The 20,281-nt window shown below is 36.6% G+C and overlaps 1 protein-coding gene across 2 annotated transcripts in view; it reads right to left on the minus strand.

Annotated features, from left to right (window-relative positions):
• The window catches only part of LOC121430768 (hephaestin-like protein), a 29,087-nt gene extending 9,060 nt beyond the window's left edge, over nucleotides 1–20,027 (minus strand). The window contains exons 1-10 of one of the 2 annotated variants that reach the window (XM_041628160.1): nucleotides 19,850–20,027; nucleotides 12,836–13,032; nucleotides 7,038–7,282; nucleotides 5,390–5,602; nucleotides 4,994–5,116; nucleotides 4,677–4,843; nucleotides 4,201–4,324; nucleotides 3,644–3,782; nucleotides 2,707–2,966; nucleotides 377–588 (exon numbers count right to left, since the gene is read on the minus strand). In XM_041628160.1, coding sequence (XP_041484094.1) covers nucleotides 377–588; nucleotides 2,707–2,966; nucleotides 3,644–3,782; nucleotides 4,201–4,324; nucleotides 4,677–4,843; nucleotides 4,994–5,116; nucleotides 5,390–5,602; nucleotides 7,038–7,282; nucleotides 12,836–13,005 — 1,653 coding nt within the window. In that variant the 5' untranslated portion in view covers nucleotides 13,006–13,032; nucleotides 19,850–20,027. Of the gene's footprint in view, nucleotides 1–376; nucleotides 589–2,706; nucleotides 2,967–3,643; nucleotides 3,783–4,200; nucleotides 4,325–4,676; nucleotides 4,844–4,993; nucleotides 5,117–5,389; nucleotides 5,603–7,037; nucleotides 7,283–12,835; nucleotides 13,033–19,840 lie in introns of both variants that reach the window. The other variant, XM_041628159.1, reaches the window with a different exon arrangement.
• Nucleotides 20,028–20,281: the final 254 nt, after the last annotated feature.

The raw sequence follows: 20,281 nt of genomic DNA on the forward strand, positions 1-20,281 counted from the left end.
CTCGCTTGCGGCGTTTGAGAAATTGTTCCCGTACTGCAGGTCTGGTCCACTAGCTCATTACGCCACTGGGCTGGGGTGGTAGGTGTCATAACGAACCGGACACCATGTTCGTTTACACAAACAAGGAATAAAAAGGTTGTTTCAGGCTTTGCGATATACTGAATCATTCAATCATGAAAGAAGAATGATTGGGGAATTATTTATGGTGGACAAAGCGCGACAAATCATTTTTTTACGGTACTTCTGTCTGACTCTAATGACGTGTTAGTGTTTTATGGTCAATTTTTACGGCCCATGCGCACGAACATGGTAGTCCACTGTCCATGGCAGTGCCTCACCCCCCCCCCGATTGTAGCCCCTGGGAAAGATTAATCACCTGTGTTCCATTGGAGCTTAATTTCCCGGGCTTGCAGACAATGAGTGGCCCCACCAGCCCAGAGTGTAAATCACGATCACCCCCAACAGTAGAATAGTAGATTCCAGTGATACAGTCTGGATCACTTGCAGTAGGTCCGTAAGAAGGTGGAACAGTCCAGTTATAGGTGTATGTTGCCTGTGGGGCGACAGAATCACCGGACGCTTGATTTGCTGGCGTAATAAGAAAAACAAAGAAGAATTATTTTTCAACCATAATTTTCTTGATCACTATGTCACATTGTCCTCGAAGATAAATATTAAGATTTGAAAATTCAGAGAGAGAAAAAACAAGGTGTAACTCTCTCGATATGCTGATTGGAGAGCATTAAATACAAATCAGAAAATTCTTCAAGCTTTTGTCGAGTGCCTAGTAAAAAAATGTTTTATTTAAGTTCAGTGTCGGCTGTTTATTGGTAAACCATCTTTCGCCTACCTGTAGACCAACTTGCATATCATTTTGTAATTCATCAACATTGTTTACTCTAAAAAGCAAGACGGTATCGTTAGCATACATAATACTTTGCATTCGAGATCAGTAAAAGCTAATGAAAGACTACTGATGTAATTTACAAACATTAACGGCCCTAATATTGAACCTTGAGGCACTCCAATGGTAACCGGGGCAAGAGAAGACATACGATCATCTGTTTTAGTTACTTGCGCTCTCTTTCCTAAATAAGATCTGAACCACTGTAGCCCACGAGCTTTGACACCATCATGATATGGTTTTTCTAATAGTATATGATGGTCAATTGTGTCAAATGCCTTTTTCAGATCAACAAAACTTGCTTAGTGACGAAACCGTCGTTCATGCCTCTAAGAATTTGGTCAGTTACATGTATCAGTGCAATCTGCTTTTATTTCGTTTTCCACAAACACTATGTTCACCGGTTCAGAGGTAAAATTATCCCCTAGATTTTTAGGATCGTCATCAAATATCTTATGATCGATTTCATCATTCTTAAATCTGACCGCAAGTCTATTTCCAATATGAACAAAGTATTCATTAACCCAATTGTATCGGCATAGTTCTGATTTTCGACATAGATAGTGCTTCTTTTATTTCCCATAATTTTGTTGGGTTGCCGACATTTTTTTGTCATTACTATCTTTTATTCCGTTTGAATAATATTGATTTTTCATGCGTTTATCTATGTTATTTACAGCATTTCGTGCCTTTTTGGTAGCTTTCCAATGGTCAGACTTGCCACTTTTGGTGCTTTTGCACGCAATAGGTCTCCTTGCCTTCCGAGTTCGAGTATTTCTCTGATAACCCATGGTGCACTAATACGTTTATTGCTACATCAAAATATTCTGTACGGCGCATGCCTATCGCAAGCTACAGAGAACATATTCTCCCACGTCTCCCAAGCTTCGTTCGCATTATCAATGCATTCAACAATATCCCATGGCATAGATGCCAATGACACCCTGAAGTCGATTTCATCAAAGTGTTTAAAGTTTCCTACACTTCGATTTTTGATTAGTTGATTACTTTACTATGAACTTTTCTGTTTGATATAACCATCGAGTGATCACTTAAACCATTTCTGAATGTGACGAAAATATAAGGTCAATGCATGAACTAGAATTTCCTGTTACCTTAGTGGATTTTGTGATAATTGGTGATCATAACAAAAATCGTTTAACTTGTCTTTATCTTTTGGATCAAATATATCTAAATTGATGTCACCAACAATAATATACTCCTTGTCATCACTGTCTATCTGGTATACGGTTCCATTAAGTTCGTCAAGAAATTCAGATTTTTTGTTTGGTAGACACATGCAGACAACTCCAAAGATAACAGGCTTGCTGGCTTTAATGTCTATTTCAACCCAGCACGATTCAAAAGTATTGTCGTGACATCGCGAATATTCTCAAATGAGATATTATCAGAAATGTGTAAAGCTGTACCGCCATGTCTATTGATTCAAGGTCGGTCCATGAGAGAGTACCCAGAAATGACTACTTTCATGTCTCTAATATCTTTATGCAACGATGTTTCTGTTATTGAAATTACATCGATATTTTCCCCTCATAATAACATTTTCAAAAGATCTAGTTTATGACTTATACTCTAAATGTTTAAATGGGCGGACCGTAACCATGGTAACCTGGATGAGACAAAGCATTGGAGGGGCATTGTATTGTGTGTAAACAATGCTGTGCCCCTCCAATTCTTTGTCTCCTCTCGCCTCCGGGTCACGGTCCCCCACTGATCAAAAGTTTAGGGGAAGAATGAGAAAAAGAAGAAACCTGATTGAATACAGGCAGGCCTATACTTACCTGGAATACCGTCAACATAAGGATAACCCTCGTTCGCTTTTGTATACATGACATTATTCGGATGTATGTTGTATGGCCTGCTGGCACCATTCATGAGAGTGACCCGGATGTTATCCCCAACTTCCGCTCTAATTACAGGCCCTATCAGGCCGAGGTAAGCTTCATCTTGGGTACGCCTTATGTACTGGCTAAAAGTGGCATCCGTGTATCCAAAGTACGCGGCCTTCAGGTATGTAGGTCCGGAACCAGTCGGCGATTTACTGCCGAATATAAGAAGGTATAGGATTAAAATATGGTTATATTTCGGGAAGCGCCCGAGCGAATCATTCCTTCAGAAACCGAAGATAAGGCCGGGCTGCTTACGTGTTTGAAATGTGTGAAATCCTCATTCCACAAAGAACAAGACTATACTGTAAGATTCATGGAAGATAATGGAACTAACTCGATCTTTCAGTAGTATTTCTGGAACTCCTAATGGTCTTTTTGGTCTCTTGAGGACACGATTCCCAACGGATCTTTTAAAGATCTTGGTGGATTTCATGACTCCAAAACTTTTGGAACAGTTAAAAAAAGTCTTACAGCAGCATTTCAGGGATGAGTGTGTGACTGCGTGCGTGTATGTGTGCTCTGTTACTAATACACACAGAAACACCCACATACATCCCATTGTCTGGAATTTTTACGTGTTTTTTTTTTTTTTTTGGGGGGGGGGCACAGAAGGAAAAGTCCGCATACTCCGGTCTCGCGTAGCCCTTGCAAGATAGAGATGCAATGCTTATAAGTTACTGACATTTATCGAATGGGTGGTGCATGTTGGGTTGCATAGCCGGACAAGAAAAAAGCAAATGAGCGCACCGCAAATCGTGTCATTTTTCGAAATGTCTAACGGAAGGGGGGGGGGGGAGCCGCCTCTTGATTCTAATGTCTACGAATATACCTTACTAACGGCGCGTAGTCCCAGTTGACTTCTTGGATAGCGATGAAGTGCTCAACCAAATTCCCATTCGCAGTAGCACCGTTAGATGCCCCAGCGGTTCCACAGTCTGATCGCACTGTGTACAGAGCGCTGCCGCCACCTAAGAACGATAATCACATGGTAAGGTTGGTCAAGACGCCTCAACACAAAATCTGCATACAAGTGCAATTTTTAAACAAGTATTTTTTATGATTTGTTAAAACTTGATTGCAAACAGGATTGATAACGTTAATGTTTATATTAACAAAGGGGAATAATCAACTCACTTATTGCATTGCATACCTATGACATGCAGAAATTCTTTGTACAGAGAAAGGGCATAATATAAATTCTCTATTCTACGTCCGAGTTCCATTCTATTTATGAGAAATATTTTTTTAACTTTATGAAATAAGTTATGTTTTGAAATCTTCTTCAAATTGGGCAGGAAGACTCTTTTAGTGAAAAGGGTAAAAGATATATATATATACACACCCTTTACTGTGTGTCATTCTCTATTTTATTAAGTGTGTACTCACTCAACGCATCAGTTGTCGAAAGGGATGACACGAGCCAAGTCCCAGGGTTCATTGTTTCCATGGTGACCACACTCACTGGGCCAGGGATGAGAGGTATGGTATCTGCTCTCTTTCCATCAAGTTCCTGATGTATTGATCATGAGAACATTAAAAATGACATAATTGCTGATTCTCCTTCCTCTTCTCCTCCTCCTCCTTCTTCTTCTTAGTTTTTCCTAATTTTTTTTCCCTACTCTTCTTCTTTTTGCATTTTTGTCCGTCCTATTTTCCTCTCCTCCTTCTTGTCATTGATATCACTATCATCATTATCCTCCATCTCCTCCTCCTCATCATCATCACCACCATCATCATCATTATCATCATCATCATCATCATCAACAACAACATCATCATCATCATGATTATTATCATCGCTATCTTTACATGATCACTATGAATATCATACCATGCGCTCGTAATCTCAAGATCATCCTCACCAATGGATTTCCGTTGAAGAAAACGCTATGAATATTAGTCTCCCCTCCAAAGTTGAAGACAAACCATCTAATCTGTTCTCCTTGGCAAACCTGGAGACCGGGCAGATTACCGTACGAATATCCGTTGACCGTGTTCATGATATTACTCCCAATAAATTCCTCGGAAGCTATGGAACGAATAATTTGAAAAAATAGGCAAACAATTGTGAGAATCGAATTCATCAGTTCCATTTTTTCGTTCGAGAAAACTTATTTCACGAACAAATATTTTAAAATGGTGTCTGTGGAAAAGATAGAAAACTCCAATGGAATCATACCTCTCATTGTTGGTGTAACTCCTGATGCAAATGTGTCGATATTCTCTTCAATGTACCAGCTCTGGTTTTCATCGACGTGGCCGTAAAGGAGAACGATATCATTGTTTGTACTAGCCAAGAATCCTGCCAAAGTGATGAATAGAATGAAAACACAGGAAAGGGAATCTTAATTTTCACTCAACCCCACTTACTCAAGTATAGATAAGGTCTTAAAAAATCCAGTTAATACACTTTCACCAGAGAATGGAATTATGTTTTAACAAAAATCAATTCCACTTTATTCAATTTTGAATCGAGAAAGGGAAATAAGATTCTTTAAGATAAACTACACTTTATTCCATTTTCACTCAAGAATGGAATGGTCTTGAAATATAGTTCCATTTAAGAAATGAGCACCTTTTCTGCAGATGATGGTCATTCCGACGAGGCCTGCATTTTGATCTTGGGTTGTGAAGCGATGGGAGGTATATTGCCATCCGATACAGTTCTCTGCCTGTCCTTGCTTCGGACCTGCTTTACCGGTCGTCCATCGATAGATGAAGGTCGTGTTGGGTTGAACTGCATCATCCGATTTCTGGTTGCCCGATGTGGCATCATCATACAGAGCACCTATGAAAATAATCGATTCAATGACATATTTATTCATAACAGAGGTCTCAATACAAAAAAGGCACATGACAGTTTATAATGCACCGTGATCTGACACCGACAAGAAGAAACCGGCATATTTAGATATATGCATGACTTGATTGTTAATATATAGCCTCTGAAGTTTAGTTTTCGTGAAAAACAGAGTACTGCATTAATTTGTAAATTGCTACAATGGAATTGGCGCATGCATGAACATACTATTTGGGCGTTCCTGGATTTCTCCATGGCTTTCCATAAAATTTAAAATAATGGAATCAGAAGGCAAGTCATAATGGTTAGTCGCGTGCATTTAGTCCACACACACAGCTTCAATGCATATGGAACAGTCGTTTTCACAAACAATGCAAAAATCCGGGTATATCTTTATGATTATTAATAATCTGACACCAGATTGAATTGTATTCTTGTCAATTAATTTGATGGAAATATTATTACAACTGATTGACTATTTACGTCTCGCCATTCATTTGAAATTATCCATGTTCACAACTCTCGCTATGGCAAAAGGCCCGAAAACCATATTTGTTTTCCCACTGAAGCATCCCTAAAGATAAAAAAAAGGTCGAGATGGATTATCATCTCTATCCTAAATAGATTACCTACATGTTGATGTATCATACTCTGTGTGGCTAGTATAATGGCTACATCTCATTTTTCTACAGAACCGTTTAGATCGAGCAGGCAGAGCATGGCATATTTTGTTGTGCAATGTCACGTGACTAACGTTCGATAGTTTCCATTCCTAAACCCCTTTTAAATAAGACAATACAGTCCAAACAAAATTAATTAAGGCATTTAACGTTGAAAGTAACAATGTTCTATACTATAAAGCTTTGCCTACTGATATTTATATTATAGCTACAGTTTGAGAAAGCAAATATTTAGTATTATCGAATCCGGGATTGGTTTTGATTTGCAATAGGGTCTGCGTACATATAGTATAAATTAGCAGTCTAGCGTCGTCTGCTACGGAAACTAAATGAGCGCACATGACAAAAACTAACCATTATTCTTGAGTGGATCAGGAACCTCCACAATCACAACAGATAGCAGTATGTTTCCATAGCAATTCCCATTGTACGTCTATACAGATTAAATTTCACGTGGTGTACCACAAGGCTCAATCTTGTAACCACTTCTATTCTTGTTTACATTAATCATCTTTTATTAATCTTCAATTACTTCACCTTCTATTTGCTGACGACTGAAATGAAGTTGAAGCAATTCATAAGTATTACCTAACAGTTAAACTGAACAGAAGTTAAGCTTCTTTGGTGTGTTGAATAAGTGAATGAATAGAAAAAGGCTACACTTATGAACGAGGCAGTACAGAACATTTAAATTGTGTAAACTTTCAAACATATTTCATTTTGTTTCAAATACACAGGCTTACCTTCTGCAGATTTAGTATAACCTAGACCCCCAGGGTTGATGGAGTATGGTCGAGAAGCCATATTGCGGAAGTGAACTATGACCCTATCGCCGACTTCCGCTTTGATAATCGGTCCGAGCATGCCTAGCCACTCGGGTCGGGCCGAACGCTCAGTAAAGGTCTCATCGGTGTATTCCCGAAACAAGGCTTTCTTGTAGACGCGCCCAATGCGCGTCCCACTACGGACCATCTTCTCAGTTTCTGCTCTGAAGCACGAAGAGAAGGAGAGAGAGGGAGAGAGAAAAAAAAGAGCAACAACAATCAGTCGAAACAACATTACAAGAAAACATAGTATTATGCTAATAGTACAGATCAAAATTCCAAAGAAATCAACCAAAACACAAAAACTAAAGTAATATGGGTACATTCAGGTGCTGCTATAAGAAGTAAGTCAATCTTTATTTTTGTTTTTGTATTGCATTAATTTGTTTCATTCGATATTGTGTTCGTTGATGGTGCGCACATTATTACGCTTATCAAAATGAGTTTATGGAAGATATAGTACATATTGAAACGAACTTGATGATTATGACGATGATGATCCTCAACTTTTATATTGCGCCAAATTTCTGTTAAAAAAACATTCATAGGCGCGCATATCCCCTGGGGGGCCACTTCCATTCACGAGTGGATACCATGCGCGACCATGGGGTCTCGAAAGGCACCCTAAACACGTAATTTCCATATTCTGAAAATGCACCCCTTAACAAGTATAGGCGTGTGAAACCTTACCCTTTACAAGTATTGGAAACAAAACGATACTCTTGGCAAATATTCCCTGAAATGGACCCCTAAACAAGTACAGGAATTTTTTATTGTTACGGGTCCTTCGGTCGTCGGCTTTACCTTATTTGGTTTAGTACGAACCCACCTTCTACACCTCGCGCAAATAGGACTCTAAACACGTAGTGTTGGGGCAAAAAGGACATCCTTTATAAAACATTTTAATTTTGTTTTATCATCCCCGCAAATTCGACCCTAAACACGTAATTTTCCTAGCGAAATAGATACCCTTTTTTCATTATTTTTGTGTTTTTGACACCCTTATCACGTTACGTACGTAACGTGCCCTATCGCGAAAAGGACATCCTTTTTACGTGTTTTTTGGTCGCGCATGGTATCCACTCGTCAATGTAAGTGCCCCCCCCCCGGGGCATATCTGCAACACAATACCCCCAAAGATACACGTGCACGATAAGAAATAGGAGTGCATGAAAGGTGCAACTTGGCGGGAAAAGGTGCAGAGCGAGTATGGATTCCAGCATGTAATAGCTCCATGGTTGCACCTTTCACTCGGCACCGCGCCTGAGTAGGCCCGCAGCGGGTGGTTTGGATGCAAGTAGAACCTCGCGTACAGTTTAGATTCCTGTCATGCTTCATCCTTATCAAAATACTCGCAAATACCAGCCTTTATATATATCTTTTTCTTATATGAGTGTATGTAAATGCATCTTGTATAGGCCTACGTGCAATGACATTAAAACTATGTTTTACTTGCGATATTGCTCCCAAATAATGTCGTATAGAGTTGATAGGGTCTGGGAACAATTTACGTAATAATCGTACGTGTTGACGGTTCTGTGAATTAACAAAAATGGCACATTTCGCATATTTTGGATGGAATATAAGAAAAGTGGTTTCAGTATGTTTTTTTTTAGTTTTATTTGGGTAATAAAGTCGTTTGGCAAAGATAGTAAATTTTAGTTATTGTTTCAGTAAGCTTTTTTTTTAATCGGTAGGGCCTAGATATACAGGGAACCATAGGCGGCGGAAGCGGGGGGGACGTGTCCCCGGCCCCTAAATTTTAGGTGGGGGGGACGGTCCCCCCTAAATGTTGTTTTGATAACCTTTTTTTTGTTTTTTTTTTTTTGCTTGTCAATTTTTTTTCCTGCGTCCCCCCCTAAATTCACGTGGACCCCCTTGACACGTGTGTTGTCCCCCCCTAAAATTTAGGTTGATGACCTTTTTTTTTTTTTTTTTTTTTTTGCTTCTCAAAAATTTTTGGGGCGCTTGTCCTATTTTTTACATGTGTCCATCCCAAAATTTCAGGTGGACACCCCCTAAATTTATTGGCTTCCGCCGCCAATGCAGGGAACCAAAAGTTGCAATTCTAGGTGTGTATTGAGGCTTTCAGTACCCCATACACGCAATCCACCATTTCTTTCCTGTTTGTGCCAATTAATTATTGCGGGATTAAAGTAGGCGTAAGAAATCACTGATCTGATTATGTCATGTGCATCGCAGCTAAGAATTCCGTACGCTTGAAATTTTGCCAAACAGACTCTGCGGACGGTCAGACACGGTGGCATTTTTATATGGGTTGACCCTGATTCTGCACCTTAAAACTGCTTATTTGGGAAGAGTTTTTCCATTATGTACCCCCACTAAAATTGAAAATAAAAATATGGAGAAGGTTCAAACTGATGTATCTACCCCTATTATAGAACATATATGGGAGAGTGGAAATACATACCAAAATGTGGCTTTATTCCATCCAATTTTCGAGCAGGAACGAGTGCGTGTAATTGTCAATATATATCGGTTTATTTAGTCAGTTAAGGGTCTGTAAGTATAGACTATTCGAATTATCTCCGCATTTTACAAAAAAAACCTCTTATAGTATAAGCGCTTCTCGCTAGCATAGCGGAAAGAGGTCTTGACTGCAGTTACGAGGTGAGTTCGATTCCCAAGCAAGGAAAGCAACTTTAAAAAAAAAATCCATAGAAAAATCTAAGGTGAACAAAACCGGATGTCTCGACAATAATCATGTTATTTTTGGTGGGGGTAAATATGGAGCTCTTTTCCCAATGGGCACCTTTCAGAGAGGTGCAAAGTTGCACATTTCCAGAAAGGTGCAAAGTTGAACCTATGAAGTAAGGGCTCATAAACCCCATACTATACGCATCTGTCCCAAATCCCCCAATAAACGCTAACTTGTGTCTGATGAGCAATTCAAAATGGATTATCAAAATTAATTTTCACAACCAAAATGTAAAGTACTTGGAATACCGATAGTTGTAAGCGTAAGAATATGTTAACATTCATTCAATGTTTATAGACATTGAATAATTACGGCAAAAAGTCGTCTATTATTTTCATAATGTATAATTATTGTATCTATGCGGAGAAGCATTAAATAAAATCTGATTCTAAATTTTTGTTGTTTTCAGCTGTTCATGTAATTCTCTTTTAATCCTATGATTGTGTTCATGATTATAGAGAAACAATTAAGGCATGTCCAATGAATTAAGTTTACGATTTATGAGCTGCATGTATTATAACGACTTGGGCAAATCTGTACCCGCAAGAATTTCAAACTACTATTGCAAACAAAGCCATAGAGTTCACCCAAACCCTTAAATCCATATGTTTCATCAAATACATATGTTTGAATATTAATAAAGCCCCATTGAAAATTTGGTAAAACTACACCCAAAAGAATATCATGCCTCGTGCTTTGGCACACAAAGTCGTTTTGCTGACCCAAACCTTTAACTCCTTTTGCTACATTAAATCCATCACTTGTGACAGAGCACGATCTAAAGATTAATCCTCGCACTAATCTCTCATCACTAATGATTCACGTAACACCTGTTAAAGAATCGGAAAATGAAAGATCAACACGGGGGTATTTCGAATAGCAAATTGTCAATGATATCCACTGACAAATGTTACAAGCTACTGAAATACTGGCATCTGATTGGCCGAGAGGAAATAAGCCAGTGGAAATCACTGACGAAACTCTTCATGAAATGCTCCCCTGTTCTAGGTAAGGCTGAGTCATCTGACAACATCATCCTCTACTTATTGACCGGGATTCACTTTTAAAGGGAAACTTAACTGCATGAAAGAGATAGTTTCACCCTCAGTATCAGTTTCACAGCTCGCAGTAAATCTCTTTACACAGAGCCGTGTGCATCATAGTCTTTGTAGATATCCTTCCGTAAAGCAAAAGGAAAGACAATGTCAACTTTGATTTTAAGGATCGGTTCCCCGGGATCAGTTCAGAATGAGATATCACATGATTTGATCAGATACAAATCATTAAATAATATCAGAGCAACAAAACACTAAACATTTCATCAGAGTTGGACGAAGAACAACAACGAAATGACAATTCAAAATTATGCAATATTTTGGTGAAACATGTCTAGCATGGCCTCATAGGCCTTATATTCAATTAACGAGTTGATGAATGCGTGCCACATCTGTAAAATGTCATATCAGCTAAACAAATAAAGTGCTAATTAAGCACTTAATGTCCTTGTATAGTGACTGCACTTTGAGTGCTGATTTTCTAGTTCCAATTTGAATGACTAAATCAGCATTCAAAGTGCAGTCACTACACAAGGACATTAAGTGTTAAATTAGCGCTTTATTCAGAGTGTAAACTTTGCTATTACTCTTTTTGATGCAATTCTTAGTGTTCTGCTTGTCTGATTTAACTGTATCTCTTCAACTCAAATAATCCTTAATCTGGAGAACCCCTTACATAACGTTGTCTGCAGCGTAAAAAAATGATAAAAATACTATTACATGTACTAGAGGTCTAGATTTGAACTAAGTGTGGAGCAAAATCGTCGTAAAAGCAAATTTACAACAATATTTCTCCATACAAATTTGAAATATATAACACGTGGTAAAAAAGGTTTTGTTATGATTAATTGGATGCAATGGACATATTCATTAAATAAATTGTGATTCGATTAATCAGTTATCTATTACATGGGCAAATTATATACACATTTATAATAATCATGAAAATTAACCGAAATTTTACATCATCCTTTTTCATTTGGTCTGTTAGCATGTCTTTTTTATATCGATATTAAATGTGCATAATAAACCTGAGTAATTGTTCTCATATCTGAAAACAAGATAATTGATGTTAAAGGAGAACTCTGGAATGAAAACATTTTCATCTAAATATAAGACATAGAATGAAATTCACGGAGCAAAATGCTGAAAATTTCATAAAAAACGGATAACAAATAACGAAGCATTTTAAAGCTTAGCAATATTTTGTGAAAATAGTTATATGCACGTAAGCATGAATATTCATTAGGTAGGCTGATGATGTCACATCCCTACTTTCCTTTTTCTTGTGTTAATACATGAAAGTTTTCTTCGGGCATGGGGGCTCAGTGGTAGAGCGTCCGCCCCATGAACGGGAGGTCGTGGGTTCGATCCCTGATGGCCGAGTCATACCAAAGACCTATAAAAATTGGACCTTCTACCTTCTTGCTAGGCGCTCAGCATTTAGATGTGAGAAGGGTAATATATGCAGGGCCCGGGGCCGTTTCATAAAGCCGTTTGTAAGAAAAGAGCGACTTTAAGAACGACTGGTGATCCTTTAATGTGGTAAATGGTATATTCATTGGCGATGGTTACGCGCGTAAGAAAGGATCACCAGTCGTTCTTAAAGTCGCTCTTAACTTACGAACAGCTTTATGAAACACCCACCCGGTGGAAGAGCAGTTTTCTAACTGAAGTGGCTACCCTTGGTAAATAAAATATTATCAGTATTATTATTATTATTGTTATAAATAATAATTATTTTCTTTTTTTCATACATGTGTAAATAATGTGTCTCCTTTACAATAAATATCGAAATGCATCAGTTGTCAATCCAATGTTTTCAGTTCTTGGTAGAAAAAAAATATTGAATAACCCTTATTTCATACATGTAATCTTTATCTGTTTCAATCATACTACTTTCAGCCCGGAGTATTCCTTTAAAATTCACTTAAATTACTCACGTGCTTGGTTGGAAAGCAGCTCCTGTAATATTGTTCATACCGCTGGGGGCGTAATCCCAATTCTCCTCCACCGCTGCAATGTAGTAAACACGGTCCACTGCGCATGCTCCGTGAAAGAGGCAACCAATCAGAGCCACTGCTGCGATGATTTGAACTGAACTAGGTGCCATGTTTGATGACACCGGATTCCTCTGGGCCTGTCAAATTAATGGTATTGATTTAAAAGTGAAATTGGAGGCAAAACTGATTTAGTTACAAAATGCGTTTATGCTTTGTGAAAAATGAAGTGAAAAGAACGCCATAAAGACAGGAAAAGGAGGGGGGGGGGGGGGTTTAATGATTTCTGCCCCTATCATTTAGATTATTACCAACTGCCTTTCATTTTGTTTTCTTCTTTCTCTTTTCTAGAGGAAATTACTTAATATTAATTAAGTATTGATTAATACGGTCGGGACTTTAAACTTAAAGGGGAAGCCATACATCCCAGAATGTAGTCGATTTGAATTAATACAATAAAGCAAGCATAGCGCTAAACATTTCGTCACAACCGGATGTGAAATAAAAAAAATGTCTCGCTTAATAAAGAAAGAAAATATATTATTCACAATTATTTCATTTAAATTAGAGAGCAAATAATATCACACACTCACTCTGCCTTTACATCTTTATTCAATGAGTTCTATAACATTTCTATTCTTGCAGATTCGACCGGGAGAAAGCTTTTCTTTGGATGATAATAGCTTGGAATGGTAGAACAATATTAAATTCCACACGTTCAGAGAAGAAAAAAAATCAGAAAATGGGAGAAATACGGTCTTTAAGCGCGTTAATCAAAAGTTAAGAGTTCTTTTTAAAGAAATCTGATGCCTTTTAAAAGGAGATTGGAATAATTAAGCTGGTACCTGGTTATATCTTAAGACAGGATTAAAAGCAAATCCTTGATCTACAATGAAACAATGATTTGAAAGGGAAAAGGCGGATATGTGAAGCTTTTGAAGAGACACTGGACGAGGACGTGCACGAAAATAAGTAATTTCAGATGAAGTTCAAGCTCAATTGTCAATCTTATACACAGTAACGTGTACTAGGGCTCGTGTCCTATTCAGACACCAGAAAACACGTGATTACATTTTTCTCGGTAGAAAGGTTAACCATATACAAAGGTCTTATTTCCTAATAATGAAATAAATCGCCAGGAAAAAAGCCATGCATGCAGATCCTTTCAACTTATACTTTCGTTAAGTTAAATTTCAATACGTTATTTCTCTTTGTATAAAGATGTGTATACAGTGCGTATCAAAAAAGAGTTTACACTTTGAAAAAGCTCTGGGAATTAAAAAATATACAACATGTGGGTAATTTTTTCACATATAATCTTGGGTTTGGGTCTCATCTATCCAATGAAAGTAAAAGTTTTGACAGAATGTTACACTTGAGTGAGCACTGTCCATTTTTGTAAAGCTCGCAGAAATCTGTTTGCGCAGAAATGCTCGATTTCATGCAGTGTCAAAGGGAAAGGGCGAAATCAAACTTACCCTGCGATACATTTTTCCTACATTTCCCTTGCACGTTTAGTCAATTATAACAAAACAGATACATTCAAGCATTTTTAAACAAATTTGCCACCCAAATTGAAATTTCAACACTTAGTAATCAAAACTTTTACCCTTTTTGTGCCAGCTGGATCTGAGGACATAACTGAATCTGAACAAAAGTTTACATCAGACATCTCCAGCACTTTTTCACTAAGTTTTTATTATTCAAAGTGGGTTGACATTTATTTTTTCATTTAATACTTGTTTCTCCACACTTTTCCCAAGCTTGACAATGATTAACAAAATGAAAATCAAGCCTAATTCATTTTATGTAAATCACAGCTCAGTGTAAATCAAATATCGTCTTGATGGCCTTGGTGTGTGGGGGAGTGAGACGGGGCGCAATGCACTCTTCGAAGTGTATTGGGCAAGGAAACAAGTTAAAAGAGGTCAAAGATATCTTCAAATCAATTTTACTTGCTAAATTCTACGTGTTCTTCATGATAAAGGTTTACTTTTATTCGCATAGCTATTTCAAAGTTCTGCGCAAATCATTTTTCACTAACTTTTCAAAAGTAAGTGGTGCTCACTCAAGCGGAAATATTTTTAAAGTAATATCGTCATTTGCTTAAATGGATCTGTACCAATATTAAAATGTCGAAAAATCTTCAGGATATTACAAGTTTATAATTTTACAGGATTTTTTCAAAGTGTAAACTTTTTTTTTGATACGCACTGTATACATGTATATGTCTATCAATTGGAAATCTATGGAAAATGTATTGATGTATGATTACTGATTTATACGAAATACTGGTATGAACATTTTTGTTTACGTTATCATTGTAAAGATTGTTTATGTCAAATTAATGAAGCTTGTTAATAAATTCAAATTCAAAATACATATTTGTGCCTGAAAAAATTATGAGATTTTTCTCCTGGGAAAATTAACACGGAATATAATAGGCCTGGTACCTCCGGTAACTTCATTTTTCAATTGTTTGATGCACTAAAATATGATTTTCAATTCAATCTTTCATGGGCTCATTTTTTTAACGAAATATCACCGACACCTGTAGATGACCTATGGAACATTGCAGCTTATACATCAGTAAAATCAAAAAATTGTCTCGGAGCAAATGCTTTTGCTAGTATGGGATTTGCCTGACGATTAAGCAATTTCTAAAAAGTGTATATGCTTAAATGGAACCTTTTTCTTGTGCGTTTAAGCATTTGCTTGGGGCTTTTTATGCTCCTTGCTGGCAGTTTGAGCGTTTGCTTGATCAGAGCATTCGCGTTCATACCAAGGGCGGAAATCTCTCCCCAAAGGTAGGGCTGGAAAATTTGATAACAAAAAGAAGTAATTTCGACGAAAATCAATTTGACAAGCAAAAAAAGGTAATCACCCCAAAAGTAAGGTCATCTTGTCCAAAATGCATGTTTCAATTCGATTTTTAATGGTCTGTTTCTTCCCATCATAAAATACCAAAAATAGTAGGGGGACAATCAATATTGTGTCCCCCTACTATTTTGGGTAGGGGGGGGGGGAGCGTCTCCCCTGCCCTCCGAGATTTCCGTCCATGGCTCATGCACGTAAGAAACTAAAGGTGTACACAGCATACTAATATTAGCTTCCTCGTAACTTTAAACTGAATACAAGCTCTGTAAGTTTATTCATTACAGTGTTTTGAGATATGAAACATTTTAATTTTCTTCCGATTGCCATGTGAAACTAATAGGTCCAACGTTTCATGGTGCAATCAAAGGCGTCATGAGTACCAAATCTCTAAAGATCGAAACATAATTCAAACAAGAACAAACAAAAAACAGAAATAGTGAGTGACATCCCGACTCTCTCATTTGCATACCACTAAATTATGAATATAACAGCTTTGTGAAAAATTGAACCTTTAAAATTTCATGCATTCTTCTTATTTCACATTCGATTGTGATAAAACTTTTCAGCCGCTGCGTTATGCATGTTTCATTTTGATTGATATGCATCAACTTTCTCTGGGGTCGGACTTGACTAAGGGCAATAAATGAGCTTCTTATTTCTAAATAGATACTGTATGACTAATGAAAATGAAATGAAATATATCAACAGGAAGTTTATTATGTAAATTGAGATGGATAGCCCAAATTCTAGAGGAAGTCAGATCCTGTTTAGTTTAAAAATTCGTTATTACTTTAAGGAAAAATAATTAATTTGAAACATATCCGTAAAGTTGGAATATGAGTATTTTTTTTATCATTGCATAGGATGAAATCTAATCGTTCCTGCTTGTAAATAAACATATCAAAGATCTTATCTCCAGGGACAGCTTACCGGATAGTAGTTTTACGATACGATGCTATAAAATATTTAATATAAGTGAATACAGAAACTACACGATAAACTTAAAGTTCCTAGAAATCCATTCCTTTTGTACAATTTATTGAGAATTGAGCTAAGTCTAAATGTTAAGTAAAGTATGGGCAGTATTCAGTTGTCACTTTCTTTAAAAAAATACGAACATACAAGTATAACACTAATGGGGCGTTGCAAGGAACTTGCGATTAATTGTAAGTCTATTTTCGGTACCTAAATCTATCACATCTCATTTAGTAAATTGTAAATTAAGTAATTGATTGCTTAACTGCTTCTTGTATGAAGAAATATAAGCTGAATTACTAAAGCTACAATTGATCTACTCATTGAAAAATTACAACAGAATATTTGCGATTGATTGCAAATATTTCTTGCAACACCCCCTTAGAAACATAACATAAAGTGGATGTACTAGTACCTGTATACAATGTTAAGTTTGCATAATATTCACAAAACAATGATTATACAAATAAGGGAAATCAATGAATTCTCACACTCACTCAATATATAATATAACATGATAGAATTATCTCTTTTCATAATGACCAGGATGTTACTGTTTATTGAACTATTAATTTAGTTTTTTAAAATGATGCGATTTTCAGTGCCTCACTGGCCTGTATTTTTCCAATGAATTATCTTTTTGGTATAATAGCAGGAGGCTTGTTTGATATGTGAAGACGATAATGACTCGGTAATAAAACAATGTCAACGTCAACTAACCATGGCTGTATTTCAAAATAAATGCACAACGATACTGACCAACTGAGTTCGGGAAAACTAAGACTTCCTTTGCTCATATTCCAATTAGACATCTATCCCGGGGTTTATAATTAACCTTTGTTTAGTAGGAATTTGCTAAGATAGCATGTTTTGAACAGGGTTAACGGTCTAAATCATGTCATGTTTAATACAATTTCCGATACCAGGGGCTCGTAATACGACATGTAAAGAGATTGAATCAACTGATCCATCGCTTAATGCCATCGACCAATTAAGATAAACGTTGCATACGCACTTTGTTCAAAACATAGGACAGGAACCTATCACATAGGTTCTTTCATATTTAAAACCCGTCGCAAAAAATATATGGGGCCCAGTAGTTACTTGATTATTTGATTTAATTGGTCTTTATTTCATTATGAATAATAGGGCGATATCAGCACAGCTAGACTGAAAAAATTGTATGGCTGAGTGTGTGTGTTCGTGCGTGCGGGGTTTGTGTGTATGGCTATTGTCCCATTGAAATTAGAATAACATGATTTTTTTTAAATTGCACTCTATCAGATCACTTGTCCTTCAATTCACAAAAGATTAGGAATTCATATATCGGCAGCTAGTTGATTGCACTCTTAAAAAGGTTGGGCAAAAGGCCCAATTTTTAACCATCACTGGGCAACATACTGTCCACACAACTATTGGTTAAAATCTGTCCAAATTGGGTAATAAAAACTAATAGTTAGGTAATAAATTTGCTCAGTTGTATAATAATTGCCGAGAATATCAATTTATATATTTTTACCAGCATACATTACCCAACACAGTGGACAGTATGTTGCCAAACATTTCAAGTGTGTGGAAGGTTGATTGAACCTTTGCTATAGAGATAATGGTATGTGATCAAGGGCATGGGAGCTGCCGATAAGATAATGTTAAAATCATGACAAAAGCAAAAATTACATTTGCTTGTAGTAAATGTATGAATGGGTGAATGAAAAGTTTACCTACTCTCTCGCTAAATTTCGAAAACAATTTTTAAGGGGCATTCTCGAAGATCAGAAAGTGACTACAACGAATAAATTCATGACAGAAAAGAGTAATATCCTTTTAATGCGATTTCATTAACAATATTTAAGGTTAATTTTCGAAAAAAAGTATACTCTCTGAGGGATTTATATGAACAATAATAATAATAATATGTTAATTTATATAGCGCAGTTACTATGTGTATATACTAAACTGTGCTTTGATGGTATCATATTATTACCCCGGCTGTAGCTAAGCCGCCATCTTATTAGGCGCTAAAGCGCACAAGGAATAAATCCTACCGGGTACCCATTCACCTCACCTGGGTCGAGTGCGGCACAATATGGATAAAATTTCTTGCCGAAGGAAATTAGGCCATGGCTGGGATTCGAACTCACGAACCTCTGTTTTTTTTCAAAGTCCGAAGACTAATCCACTGGGCCACAACGTTCCATTATTTAGATGAATGACAGCAAATAAAGAAGCCTATAGAAGTAACATTAATTTCTATCAAGGCTTTCTCGTGAGGTTTATCATGAGATAGATGCTTGAAATTGGGCTGGCTCTGTTTTTTTTTTTTGGGGGGGGGGCATTTTGAATGAAACCTATATATATTTTAATAATTCCTAAATCTATTTTTTGAGTGAGAATTTCACCTGACATTAGTCCTTGAAGGAATTGATTTTAAAAAGGTGGAAATTAACTCGATGAAGAGTGGAATGTTTTATCAAAGAATGCAATGTACATAAGATATCACTCTAAAATGAATAATATTCACTCGAAAACTGCCTCTAACATTATCATGCCCCAAAACTTAGAAACCTCTAAGAACCTTTCCTAGGTTTTCTATGGTTTGTAAGGAAGTTAACAATACCTTAATATTTCCACAAATTCTCATCAAAACGTCAATACGAAACACATCTACGAATAACAATAATTGGTAAATAGCGATGGTGTATATATATATATATATATATATATATATATATATATATATATATATATATATATATATACATGTGTGTGTGTGTGAAAAATAAAAAAACACCCCGTTTTTTCGGGTAAATAGCTCAATCATGCATGTTCTACCTCAAGTAACCTTTCGACCAAAATCGGGTTTTAAGGTCGACTACAATTAATCCAAATGAATAGTTTATTGCATACTAAAAGCACTCCATGCATTCAATCGGCTAAAATTACATGTTTACAATAAAAATATACAAAAGCCATTAACAGGAAAAGTAACAAAACATACCATTAAGTAATTACTGAATTAAATGGCTAAATACATTTGCAAAAGAAATGAGGAAAACCAGATAATTCGCATGCAGTGGATCTTTCAAGCATTCTTACCTTACTTACAAGGGGAGTGAAACACTTTCTCGAGAAACTTTTCCTTTACAAGACTGTGCCCGTCTGAGAGTAGGCCTATTATCCTTGTCCAAACGGAGTTGTTGAGAGAGAGAGAGGAAAATATGTCCGGTTTGCTGCTCCTCACCACTCTCAGGACAGCTCCAATCATGGACCTATATGCCCTAATAAACTTCCACTTTAAAGAGGATTCACGCCCAGCCTTTCAGTAGTTCTCTTGCAAGACGCTCTCACTTATTTGAGATTTGAATTTAAATTGAGTATTTTATTGATTTCCTTTTCACATTTAAATAAATCATAATATACGTAAACAGCTAAATGTATATTACAACAAACAAAACAATTTGCTTATTTTAAAAGCTTTCTGGCTGAATAAAGCTCAGTTAGAATATTCATTTATTTCAGACATAATCCATTAAAATT

This window comes from Lytechinus variegatus, chromosome 17 (genome assembly GCF_018143015.1).
Source record: "Lytechinus variegatus isolate NC3 chromosome 17, Lvar_3.0, whole genome shotgun sequence".
NCBI classification, from domain to species: domain Eukaryota; kingdom Metazoa; phylum Echinodermata; class Echinoidea; order Temnopleuroida; family Toxopneustidae; genus Lytechinus; species Lytechinus variegatus.